Source organism: Schistocerca serialis, chromosome 12 (genome assembly GCF_023864345.2).
Source record: "Schistocerca serialis cubense isolate TAMUIC-IGC-003099 chromosome 12, iqSchSeri2.2, whole genome shotgun sequence".
Lineage (NCBI taxonomy): Eukaryota > Metazoa > Arthropoda > Insecta > Orthoptera > Acrididae > Schistocerca > Schistocerca serialis.
Genome location: NC_064649.1, coordinates 110,303,832 through 110,315,878, shown reverse-complemented (window position 1 = coordinate 110,315,878; position 12,047 = coordinate 110,303,832). Strand labels below are relative to the sequence as shown.

The following is a 12,047-nucleotide window of genomic DNA, read 5'->3' as shown; positions in this document are numbered from 1 at the left end:
GGAGGGCTTGCAAGGATTTTTCGTTTCCATGCCACTGAAAATCTTGTTTTGAAGGTGGGCCAACACGTTATTAAAGCCAGTAGTCATTATATTTTCGCTTCTCAATATCAGAATCTTATTAGTCTCCTTCCTTTGCAAATAATTCAGATCTTGTTGAAGATGCCTAATACTTTAGTCCACCAAACTCTATCATAGGCTGTCTCCAAGACAACATAAACTGAAGGTAATTCGCAATAACAGCTTGTATTTCTTGTGACTGCTCTGAAGCCCAACTGCCTGTTGTCCAGAGTTTAACCTCAAGTGAACCTGCTGTATGCATAGCCTGTACAGTAGCCTCCATGCAGAGTGTAAGTTTGGGAATACCTACTCTTTTCAGATCCTCCACATGGTCTGTCATCCAATGTGAAACCTCAGGCATGCTTCCTGCACACAGAACCATCCACACTGACCCTCAGCCAGAGAGCAAGCTCCAGCATACCTGCTGTATCCAAAGATTTCACACTACCCCCCATTCTGAGTGTAACCACGGGTATATCTGTACATACCCGCTACTTCATTCAAAGTGGAAGCTCGGGTACACCTGCTGTATCAACAGCCTCCCGATCATCCCACACCCAGAGTGTAACCCTGGGCATATCTGCCGTGTCCACAGCCTGGTGTCTACGCTCGCGTCGTTCAGCCCGCTGCCGACGCTGGACCACAGGGGGATGCTGATGGACCAGGAGGCGCCCTCTGGTGACGTCACGGACGTGAGGCGGCGGCTGGCCACGCAGCTGCAGGCGCTGCTCGTCTTCCGCAAGCCGGACGGCTCCTTCGGGGACCACCCCACGAAGGGCAGCCACAGGTACAGAGCTCTAGCCTACCCGACAACCTCACAGCTGACCCACTTGGAACTTTAGGGCCGGATTTCTGACTGGAAATGGAGGAAAAAAGATTCTATTAACATGTGTCCAGAAATGCATCATTGCCGCAATAGATGGCACTGACGAATGACAGTTCCTGTGACCACATACTGTGTGTTCTGTGTGTGTTTCACGTGATAGGGGCAGTTGCAGTTGTCATGCAGGATACACATAACAGTACTTTGTCTTACACTGTGTTGGCAGAACACTAGCCAGGAGTGTGTACTGGAGTTTATCTCAACATCCTGTAGACCCCAGTTTTCTAAATCTGGTGTACACACTCTGCTGTCTCCTACATGTCTTCTGCCTGAAAGGACTCATGAGCACACAAACGTCCAAAAAGGGCTCGAAATGTTGTGTGATGGGGTTGGTTTCTATGAGGGCACTTGTTTTGGTATAGCCATGCTGCATCTCGACCATTTCCATTTGCTTGGTCATACACAGACACCACCTCAGCTCGTTCCTGACATGCATACCAGACTGTTCTGTGGCTTTCATCACACTGCATCACATAGCCTACGAATCGCAAGGAACACATGGCACACAGTCAGAGGAATTGTCATTCGTCAGCGTCACCTACCATAGCAACAACGCATTGTCGGACACATGTTCACAGGAGCTTTTTTCCTCCATTTCCAGTCAGTAATTCGGCCCTGCATTTGTCGGTTTTATTAATGTTCAACCTGTATAAGATTGGAGACTCCTAATGTGTCAGTATATGCTACCCAGCTTTGCTCCTTACAGGAACATTTCCTAAAAATGTTTGAGAATATAATGTACTCCAGAATTGTCACCGACCTGTGTAGTAATGGAACACATAGCCAGACACAGTTCGGATTTGAAAAAGACCACCTACTGAGTCAGATACACTATTGGTCATTAAAATTGCTACACCACGAAGATGACGTGCTACAGACGCGAAATATAACCGACAGGAAGAAGATGCTGTGACATGCAAATGGTGAGCTTTTCAGAGCATTCACGCAAGGTTGGCGCCGGTGGCGACACCTACGAAGTGCTGACATGAGGAAAGTTTCCAACCGATTTCTCATACACAAACAGCAGTTGACCGGCGTTGCCTGGTGAAACGTTGTTGTGATGCCTCGTGTAAGGAGGAGAAATGCGTACCATTACGTTTCCGACTTTGATAAAGGTCAGATTGTAGCCTATCGCCATTGCGGTTAATCGTATCGCGACATTGTTGCTCGCGTTGGTCGAGATCCAATGACTGTTAGCAGAATATGGAATCGGTGGGTTATAAGAGGGTAATAGGGGAAGCCATGCTGGTTCCCAACGGCCTTGTATCACTAGCAGTCGAGATGACAGGCATTTTATCCGCATGGCTGTAACGGATCGTGCAGCCACGTCTCGATCCCTGAGTCAACAGATGGGGACGTTTGCAAGACAACAACCATCTGCACGAAAAGTTCGACGACGTTTGAAGCAGTACGGACTATCAGCTCTGAGACCACGGCTGCAGTTACCCTTGACGCTGCATCACAGACAGGAGCGCCTGCGATGGTGTACTCGACGACGAACCTGGCAAAACGTCATTTTTTCGGATGAATCCAGGTTATGTTTACAGCATCATGATGATCGCATCCGTGTTTGGCGACATCACGGTGAACGCATATTGGAAGCGTGTATTCGTCATCGCCATACTGGCGTATCACCCGGCGTGATGGTATGTTGTGCATCGGTTACACATCTCGGTCACCTCTTGTTCGCATTGACGGCACTTTGAGCAGTGGACGTTACATTTCAGATGTGTTTCGGCCCGTGCTCTATCCTTCATTGGATCCCTGCGAAACCCTACATTTCAGCAGGATAATGCACGACCGCATGTTGCAGGTCCTGTACGGGCGTTTATGGATACAGAAAATGTTCGACTGTTGCCCTGGCCAGCACGTTCTATAGATTTCTCACCAATTGCAAACGTCTGGTCAATGGTGGCCGAGCAACTGGCTCATCACAATACGCCAGTCACTGCTCTTGATGAACTGTGGTATCGTGTTGAAACTGCATGGGCAGCTGTCCCTGCACACGCCATCTAAGCTCTGTTTGACTGAATGCCCAGGCGTATCAAGGCCGTTATTACGGCCAGAGGTTGTTGTTCTGGCTACTGATTTCTCAGGATCTATGCACCCAAATTGCGTGATAATGTAATCACATGTCAGTTGTAGTATAATGTATTTGTCCAATGAATACCCGTTTATCATCTGCATTTCTTCTTGGTGTAGCAATTTTAATGGCCAGTAGTGTAAAATCACAAATCAGATTATCCAGCTTGAGAGACGCACGCCTCTGTTGCAGCGGCACGGTGTGGGCCCTGGACGTGCTGAACCGAGCGCAGGCTCACGTCGCTGTCGACCCGCAGCTGCTGACGTCAGCTAAGCGGTGGCTGCAGGCCCGCCAGCGCGCCGACGGAGGCTTCGCGCCTGACGATGCCGCCACCGGCAACGTCGAAACGACAGCCGAGACTCTGGTCGCACTGCTCGCTGTAGGGCTCGAAACGGAGGTGAGTCATCGACCTTTCCGAGCAGACCTTACCTCAGAGCTTTCTTACTTTGCCTGACAAGGTTCCTTCACCCTTGACAGTGCCGTCACATTCTCAATACATTGACATATTCTGCTTTCGCTCAAGTACATTTGGCACGTCTGTATTTCTGGAACTAATAAACATCAACGAGGGTCTGACCACGAAGTCTTTAGCGATGGAGTCCTTGCATAAAAAGTTCTCGGTTTACTTACCGCGACAAATTTGGATAAAATCCCGAGCTTTCGATGACTACCTTAGACACACTTTGACGATCACCTAATTTTTGTGTGGTGAAAAATATTATGTAATGACTATACGGAACAGCAATGGGTTCGCCACTGTCACGAGCCATAGCTAACTTCTTCATGGAGGATTTCGAAGAACGAGCGTTGAACAGTGCTCCCTTACGTCCATCCTGCTTCTTCAGGTATGCTGACGATACATTTTTAATCTGGACATATGGCAATGAGGCACTGCAGCACTTTGTTGATCATTTGAATGGTATACACCAGAACATAAGATTTACAGTGGAGGTGAAGAAGGATGGGAAGTTACCCATCTTAGATGTGCTGGTGGAGCGAAAATCAGATGGACGTCTCGGACATTCTGCGTTCAGAAAACCGACGCATAAGGATTTATATCTAAGCCCAAGTAGTTTTCACCACCCAGCTCAGAAGAGAGCTATGCTGAATACTTTTGGTGCACAGCATAACGACTATTTCGGACAAGGATCATCTCGGCTCCGAGATTAACCATCTGACGACGGTATTCAGAATAAATGGATACTCTGATCGTGATATCAGATCTACTCCGGCGAAGAAACCTAGGAAGGACGCTGTTTGAACAGATCAAGAGGACCAAAACATCGCGCGGCTACCATTCTGCGGTGCACACGACCAGCAAGATCGGCAGAGTCCTGGTCACCCAGGAAGATTAAGGAAACGTTGAGACCCGTTAAAGATAATCTCGGCCTGAGAGTACTGGGGATTTACAGCATTCCTTGCGAGTGTGGCAGAAGTTATGTGGGCCAGTCTATAAGAACTGTCGCCGATCGCTGTGTGCAATATCAGCGTCACCTGAAATACAGGTATCTAGAAAAATCAGCGGTGGCTGAGTGAGCACAGTTTGTTAAATTAACATAAGATTTTATTCGATGAAACAAGAATACTGGCTCATGCTTCAAAGTATTGGGACTCTGTCATGAGGGAAGCAGTTGAAATTAGACTTTGCGAAAATAATTTCAACAGAGACTCCGGCTACGCACTCAGCCATGCATGGAAGCGCGCAGTCGATAAAGAAAGAGCGCAGATGGAGACTTCTTACATTCCTCGCAGTTCTCCGCCTGTTGCGATGGATGGCGCTGCAACCAACGCTGGATAAAGCGCGCAAACAAAATCTATGGACACAGAGGCCGCCACCTCCGTATGCGCCGTTATTACCGTGACGTCATCTAGCCAATGAGAAGCCGTCCATTGCTTATCAAAGCGGAAGCCTCACCAGTTTTACCTCACGAGCTTATGACCGCATATGGCATTCCGGTCTCCTCTTCAAGCTCCAAACCTTCGCCCTTCCCATTAACTACGTCCGTCTGATCGGCTCCTTTCTCTCCCGCCGTCCTTCCTATGTCACCATCCATAACACAGATTCCTACACCTTTTTCCCCTCCGCCGGCGTGCCCAAAGGCTGCGTCCTCTCCCCTCTTCTGTACCTTTTGTACACGGCGGACATGCCGCCGCCGTCACTCCCTGTCCACCTTCTCCAGTTTGCCTTCCTTGCCCTTGCCCCCACCCTGCAGCGCTCCCAACACCTTCTCCAATCCCACCTTGACCGGTTCACCGCTTGGTGCAACCAGTGGTTGCTCAAGGTCAATCCCTCCAAAACCCAGGCGATCATTGTAGGCAAAACCACCCCTTCCTTCCGCCTCCTTGATTTCTATCTCACCATCTATGGCCGTCCTATCGCCCTCACTCCCACCCTTAAGTACCTTGGCATCACCCTCGACCGTCGCCTCTCCTGGACTCCCCATCTCTGGACAATCCAATCCAAGTCACGCTCCCGACTCCGTCTCCTCAAGCTCCTTTCCGGCCGTACGTGGGGTCTGGACCCCTCCTCCATCTTCCACACCTATAAATCCCTCATCCGCCCTATCCTTTGTTACGCCCATCCGGCCTGGATCTCCGCCCCCCCCCCCCCCCTACCTTTTATAAATCCCTCCAAATCCTTGAACGCCATGCTCTCCGCCTCGCCTATCGCATCCGCCTCCCCTCCCCCACGCGGATCCTGTACGACCTCATTCCGTTCCCCCACCTCCTCCTTTCCTTGAATGGATACAGATCCTGTACCCCTCCCGAAAACTCGATCCTCCTCATCTGCTTGTCTCGCCCATCCTCTCCCACCCCCGCCCGCTGTGATTGTCTCCGTTTATATGTCCACCATGTTTTTTCTCTAAATGTCTTCATTTGTATATCTGTGTTTCTCTGCGGCCAAAGAGCAGCGTCATATGCTGCTGCAGGCCTGTACTACAGGTTTCAAAATAACAATAAAGAAAAAAAAAACAGTTTTACCCCTGACGAAGATCGAAAGTTCGAGATTTTATCCAAATATTGACGCGGCAAGTAAACCGAGAACTTTTTATGAATCTACGAGGGTCGTTCAATAAGTAATGCCCCACTTTTTTTCTCACAACATATTTATTGTTCAAATGGCTCTGAGTACTATGGGACTTAACTACTGTGGTCATCAGTCCCCTAGAACTTAGAACTACTTAAACCTAACTAACCTAAGGACATCACACACATCCATGCCCGAGGCAGGATTCGAACCTGCGACCGTAGCAGTCGCGCGGTTCCGGACTGCGCGCCTAGTACCGCTAGACCACCACGGCCGGCTTTATTGTTCTGAGTCACAATTTGGTGACAATATACATCAACGTGTCTTGCCCGTGTCCTATTTTTCTACGTAGTCTCCATCACATTCTATGGCTGTACGCAAACGTCGTTGAAGAGCATGTATTCCCTGCTGATAAAAGCTCTTGTCGTGTGGGTGTAGCCATGTTTTCACTGCACGACTGACAGTCTCGTCATCTTCAAAGTGTGTTCCCCGTAGAGAATCGTTAAGCGGCTAAAAGAGATGGAAATCAGAGGGTGTCAGGTGTGGACTTTATGGTGGATGAGGCAATGATGTCTTACCGAATTTGGCCATGTGTTACCGGGTTCTCAGACTTGCGTGTGGCGATGCAGTATCGTGTTGGAGCAAGATTTCTGCTGGATTCTTGTCCGATCGAACACGTCGGAAACGGTTCTTGAGTTTCAAGAATGAGATTTTCATTCTGCAGCGTATTATGCGGTGATATGAAACTTCCTAGCACATTAATACTGTGTGCCGGACCGAGACTCGAACTCGGGACCTTTGCCTTTAGCGGGCAAGTGCTCTACCATCTGAGCTACCCAAGCACAACTCACGCCCCATCCTTACAGCTTTACTCTTGCCAGTACCTCGTCTCCTACCTTCCAAACTTTACAGAAGATCTCCTGTAAACCTTGCAGAACTAGCATTCCTGAAAGAAAGGATATTGCGGAGACATGGCTTAGCCACAGCCTAGGGGATGTTTCCAGAATGAGATTTTCACTCTGTAGCGGAGTGTGCGCTGATATGAAACTTCCTGTCAGATTAAAACTGTGTCCCGGACCGAGACTCGAACTTGGGACCTTTGCCATTAGCGGGCAAGTGCTCTACCATCTGAGCTACCCAAGCACAACTCACGCCCCATCCTTACAGCTTTACTCTTGCCAGTACCTCGTCTCCTACCTTCCAAACTTTACAGGAGCTCTCCTGTGAACCTTGCAGAACTAGCATTCCTGAAAGAAAGGATATTGCGGAGACATGGCTTAGCCACAGCCTAGGGGATGTTTCCAGAATGAGATTTTTACTCTGTAGCGGAGTGTGCGCTGACATGAAACTTCCTGGCAGATTAAAACTGTGTCCCGGACCGAGACTCGAACTTGGGACCTTTGCCATTAGCGGGCAAGTGCTTTACCATCTGAGCTACCAAAGCACAACTCACGCCCCATCCTTACAGCTTTACTCCTGCCAGTACCTCGTCTCCTACCTTCCAAACTTTACAGGAGCTCTCCTGTGAACCTTGCAGAACTAGCACTCCTGAAAGAAAGGATATTGCGGAGACATGGCTTAGCCACAGCCTAGGGGATGTTTCCAGAATGAGATTTTTACTCTGTAGCGGAGTGTGCGGTGATATGAAACTTCCTGGCAGATTAAAACTGTGTCCCGGACTGAGACTCAAACTTGGGACCTTTGCCTTTCGCGGGCAAGTGCTCTACCCCCTCAGTTTATTCAGAGTCTTCACGTATGCCTCTGAATTGATGGTTGACCCTCTTGGCATTACGTCCACGAGAATGACGCCACCACAATCCCAGAAGACTGTCACCGTGTCTTCTCCGGCAGAGGGGTTTATCTTGAATTTCTTCTTTTGTGGTGAATGAGGATGATGCTACTCCATGGACTGCCTTCTTGTTTCTGGCGCAAAGTGGTGCACGCAGATTTCGTTCCCCGTAACGATTCGCAACAGAAAGGCCTATCTGCCGGTCCCAAAAGGCTCCAACATTTCAGATGAAATGGCTTTTCTTTGAAACTTGTGGTTCGCTGTGAGTGTTCGTGGAACCCATCGTGAGCACCTCTTTGAACATCCGAGAGTCTCGATCACTGCAGCCGCACTTCCAATGCTGACCGACAACTGTAGAGCCAGTTGTCGAGTTGTGATGCGCCGCTCGGCACGAATAATGGCATCCGCACGATTCACCATGTCTGGAGCAGTGGCTGTGACAGGACGTCCCGAGCGTGGCTGATCGTAGAGCTCTGTTTCTGCATCTCCTGAGGCTGTAACTTTTTCTACCCATCGTACAACTGTACCCCTATCAACTGCAGCATCGCCACACACTGCGCACAAACGTTTACAGATGTTTAGCACTGTTTCTATTTATGCACACAATAATTCAATAACAGCACACTGCTGGTAACGTGAGTCGTATGTAGACGCCATTTTGACGCTGCACTACGGCACTGCCCTCTGCCGGCGCACAGAACAAACATTAAATGTGAAGCACCAACGAGGACGTTTGTCTATGTATATTAATGGCTTTTTTTAAAAAGAATGTGGGGCATATTTATTGAACTAGCGTCATACAGTTATGAACTGGAAACTCAAAATTTATTCCAGAATGAGATTATCACTCTGCAGCGGAGTGTGCGCTGATATGAAACTTCCTGGCAGGTTAAAACTGTGTGCCCGACCGAGACTCGAACTCGGGACCTTTGCCTTTCGCGGGCAAGTGCTCTACCAACCGAGCTACCGAAGCACGACTCACGCCCGGTCCTCACAGCTTTACTTCTGCCAGTACCTCGTCTCCTACCTTCCAAACTTTACAGAAGCTCTCCTGCGAACCTAGCAGATGTATTCTTCCATACCTTTTCATAGATCCTCAATTTGACCCCCCCTCCCCCTTTTGGGTCGCACGCCATATGTCAATGCATTATTGAAATTGTTCTCACACTACAGCGAGCATGATTTGCGTTACAGCTTCCACGGTTGCAGTTATGCGATATCTTAGTACATTCATTGTTGCTGGTAATGGAGGCACGTAAAAAGAGTCTTTTATAAACCTCCACAATAAATAGTCAGATGCAGTCAGGTCCGGTGACCTTGGAGGCCAGTAATGTGAGGCTGAATCATTTGGTCCAGTGCGACCGATCCATCGTTCAGTAATCATTTGATTTAAAAATTTCCGCGCTTCTAGATGCCAGTGTGGTGGTGCCCCATCCTGTTGGTAAACGAAATCGTTCGAATCAGTCTGCAACTGTGAGAAACGAAAGTTCTCAAGCATATCGAGATATCTGCTTCCCATAATAGTGTTCTCGGGAAAGAAAAGTGGACCGTACGCCTTTTCCCGTGAACCTGGACAAAACACATTAAATTTTGGAGAGTACCTCCGATATCTCACGTTGTACAACTTCATGTGGTTGTTCCGTACCCCATAATCTCGCATTATGACGATACACCTTTCCATTTAAGCGGAATCTTGCCTGGTCACTAAACACTAAGCGTGGAAGAAAACTGTCATACTCTATCGTTCCAACAACGAAATTACAGAAATCCACTCGTTGTTGTTCGTCACCTTCACGAAGAGCTTGCAGTAGCTGAATCGTGTACGGTTTGGTGTGTAAACGCCGACGCAACATACGTCAGACGGACATCGGGGCCATGTTGAGCTGTCGAGCTGCACGGCGAACGGATATCTGCGGACACCTTGTGAAAGTATGGCGCATGCGTTCGACGGCTGTGCCAGACACTCGGGGACGGCCCGGCGATTTGCCTTCACACAGACAACCTGTTTCTCGGAACTGTTCCTGCCATCGTCTAATGCTCTGTGCTGTAGGAGGATCCACACCATACTTGGTACAAAAGTCACGCTGAACAGTTCTTACTAACCCGCACTGCGCAAAACGTAGAACACAAAAGGCTTTCTATTGTCCTGACAGCACTTTTACTAGAACTGAAGTTGGCGCACAGTGCTGCTACCTACCGGGAACCACGCAAAACGCTTTTTGATACAGCCTGTATTAGAACCAAGAGTAAGGAATGTAACACTCACGAGCTGTGATCAAAAAGCAACTGGAATTTCTTTTAATTTCGCGGTCTTTATACATCAGATTTTTCATATTTTTTATCGTATTGGTACACATAGTCCTGTTTTATGTTTCCATTTTCAGCGGGTTTGAATATTTAGTTTATTGTTAACAGTCGACTAGTTTGTATATGCTTTCTAGTTCTCGGCGAATTTTTACTTTCGAAAACGATGGATCAAAGAAATTTTCATTGCATTTTTCTTGAAAGAATGGAATAAAGTTCAGCGCCGCATTCCAAATGTTGACTATACCTTTTGTCGAATCTGTTGTGAGTAAGACAAGACTTTGGGAGTGATACAGTTTGAGAGAAGGCTGAGAAGCGTTAGAGACACGGGAGCCATGGGCTTCCTAGCGTATCGATTACTGAGAATTATGTGGTAGAAGCAAAGATAATCGGTCTGGAAAATCATCGAATAACCATCAGAGAGCTTGATCATGATGTCAGTACAGCCTCTGGCTCATGCCAAGTACAGACATCAAATAAAGTTTTGTACCACCTCAGTTCCGAGAGTTCCGGAACCTGTACAGAAAATTGGAATGGAGATCAACAAAAACTTCTTTTCCGCCCTTTTTATTGCTCATGAAAACCACACTTTACATGATGTACCACCATACACCGAGGTAGTCCAGATTCCCGTACACACCAGTACCTCTAATACCCAGTAGCACGTCCTCTTGCATTGATGCATGCCTGTATTCTTCGTGGCATACTATCCACAAGTTCGCCAATGCACTGTTGGTCCAGAATTGTCCCACCCCTCAACAGCGATTCGGCGTAGATCCCTCAGAGTGGTTGGTGGGTCACGTCGTCCATAAACAGCTCTTTTCTATCTACCCCAGGCATGTTCGATAGGGTTCATGTCTGGAGAACATGTTGGCTACTCTAGTCGAGCGATGTCATTATGCCGGCCGGTGTGGCCGAGCAGTCCAGGCGCTTCAGTCTGGAACCGCGCGACCGCTACGGTCACAGGTTCGAATCCTGCCTCGGGCATGGATGTGTGTGATGTCCTTAGGTTGGTTAGGTTTAAGTAGTTCTAAGTTCTAGGGGACCGATGACCTCAGATGTTAAGTCCCATAGTGCTCAGAGCCATTTGAACCATTTGATGTCGTTATCCTGAAGGAAGTCATTCACAAGATGTGCACGATGGTGCCGCGAATTGTCTCCATGAAGACGAATGCCTCGCCAATATGCTGCCGATACAGTTGCACTATCGCTGGGATAATGGCATTCACATATTGTACAGCCGTTACAGCGCCATCCGTGACCACCAGCGGCATATGTCGGCCCCATATAATGCTACACCTAAACAGCAGGCAACCTCCACCTTGCTGCACTTGCTGGACAGTGTGTCTAAGGCGTTCAGCCTGACCGGGTTGCCTCCAAACACACCTCCGACGGTTGTCTGGTTGAAGGCATATGCAACACTCATCGGTGAAGAAAATGTAATGCTAATTCTGAGCGGTCCATTCGGCGTGTTGTTCGGCCCATCTGTACCGCACTGCATGGTGTCGAGGTTGCAAAGATGGACCTCGCCATGGACGTCAGGAGTGAAGTTGCACATCATGCAGCCTGTTGCACACAGTTTGAGTCGCAACACGACGCCCTGTGGCTGAACGAAAAGCATTATTTAACATGACGGCGTTGCTGTCAGGGTTCCTCCAAGCCATAATCGGTAGGTAGCGGTCATCCACTGCAGTAGTAGCCCTTGGGCGACCTAAGCGAGGCATGCCATCGACAGTTCCTGTCTCTCTGTATCTTCTCCATGTCTGAAAACAAAACAGCAATTGCTCACTCAGAGATGCCTGGACACTTCCCTTGTCGAGAATCCTTCCTGGTACAAAGTAACAATGTGGACATGCTGGAACTGCCTGTCATGTACCAAAAACAGTTTACAGAATATATATGT

General features: G+C 48.4%; 1 protein-coding gene across 1 annotated transcript in view; it reads left to right on the top strand.

The window, feature by feature from the left end:
- LOC126427975 (C3 and PZP-like alpha-2-macroglobulin domain-containing protein 8) overlaps positions 1 to 12,047 on the top strand; it is an 829,074-nt gene that overhangs the window by 724,632 nt on the left and 92,395 nt on the right. Inside the window, exons 19-20 of the mRNA XM_050089861.1 lie at positions 653 to 844; positions 3,216 to 3,420. Of these exons, the coding sequence (XP_049945818.1) occupies positions 653 to 844; positions 3,216 to 3,420 (397 nt within the window). The remainder of the gene's footprint in view (positions 1 to 652; positions 845 to 3,215; positions 3,421 to 12,047) is intronic.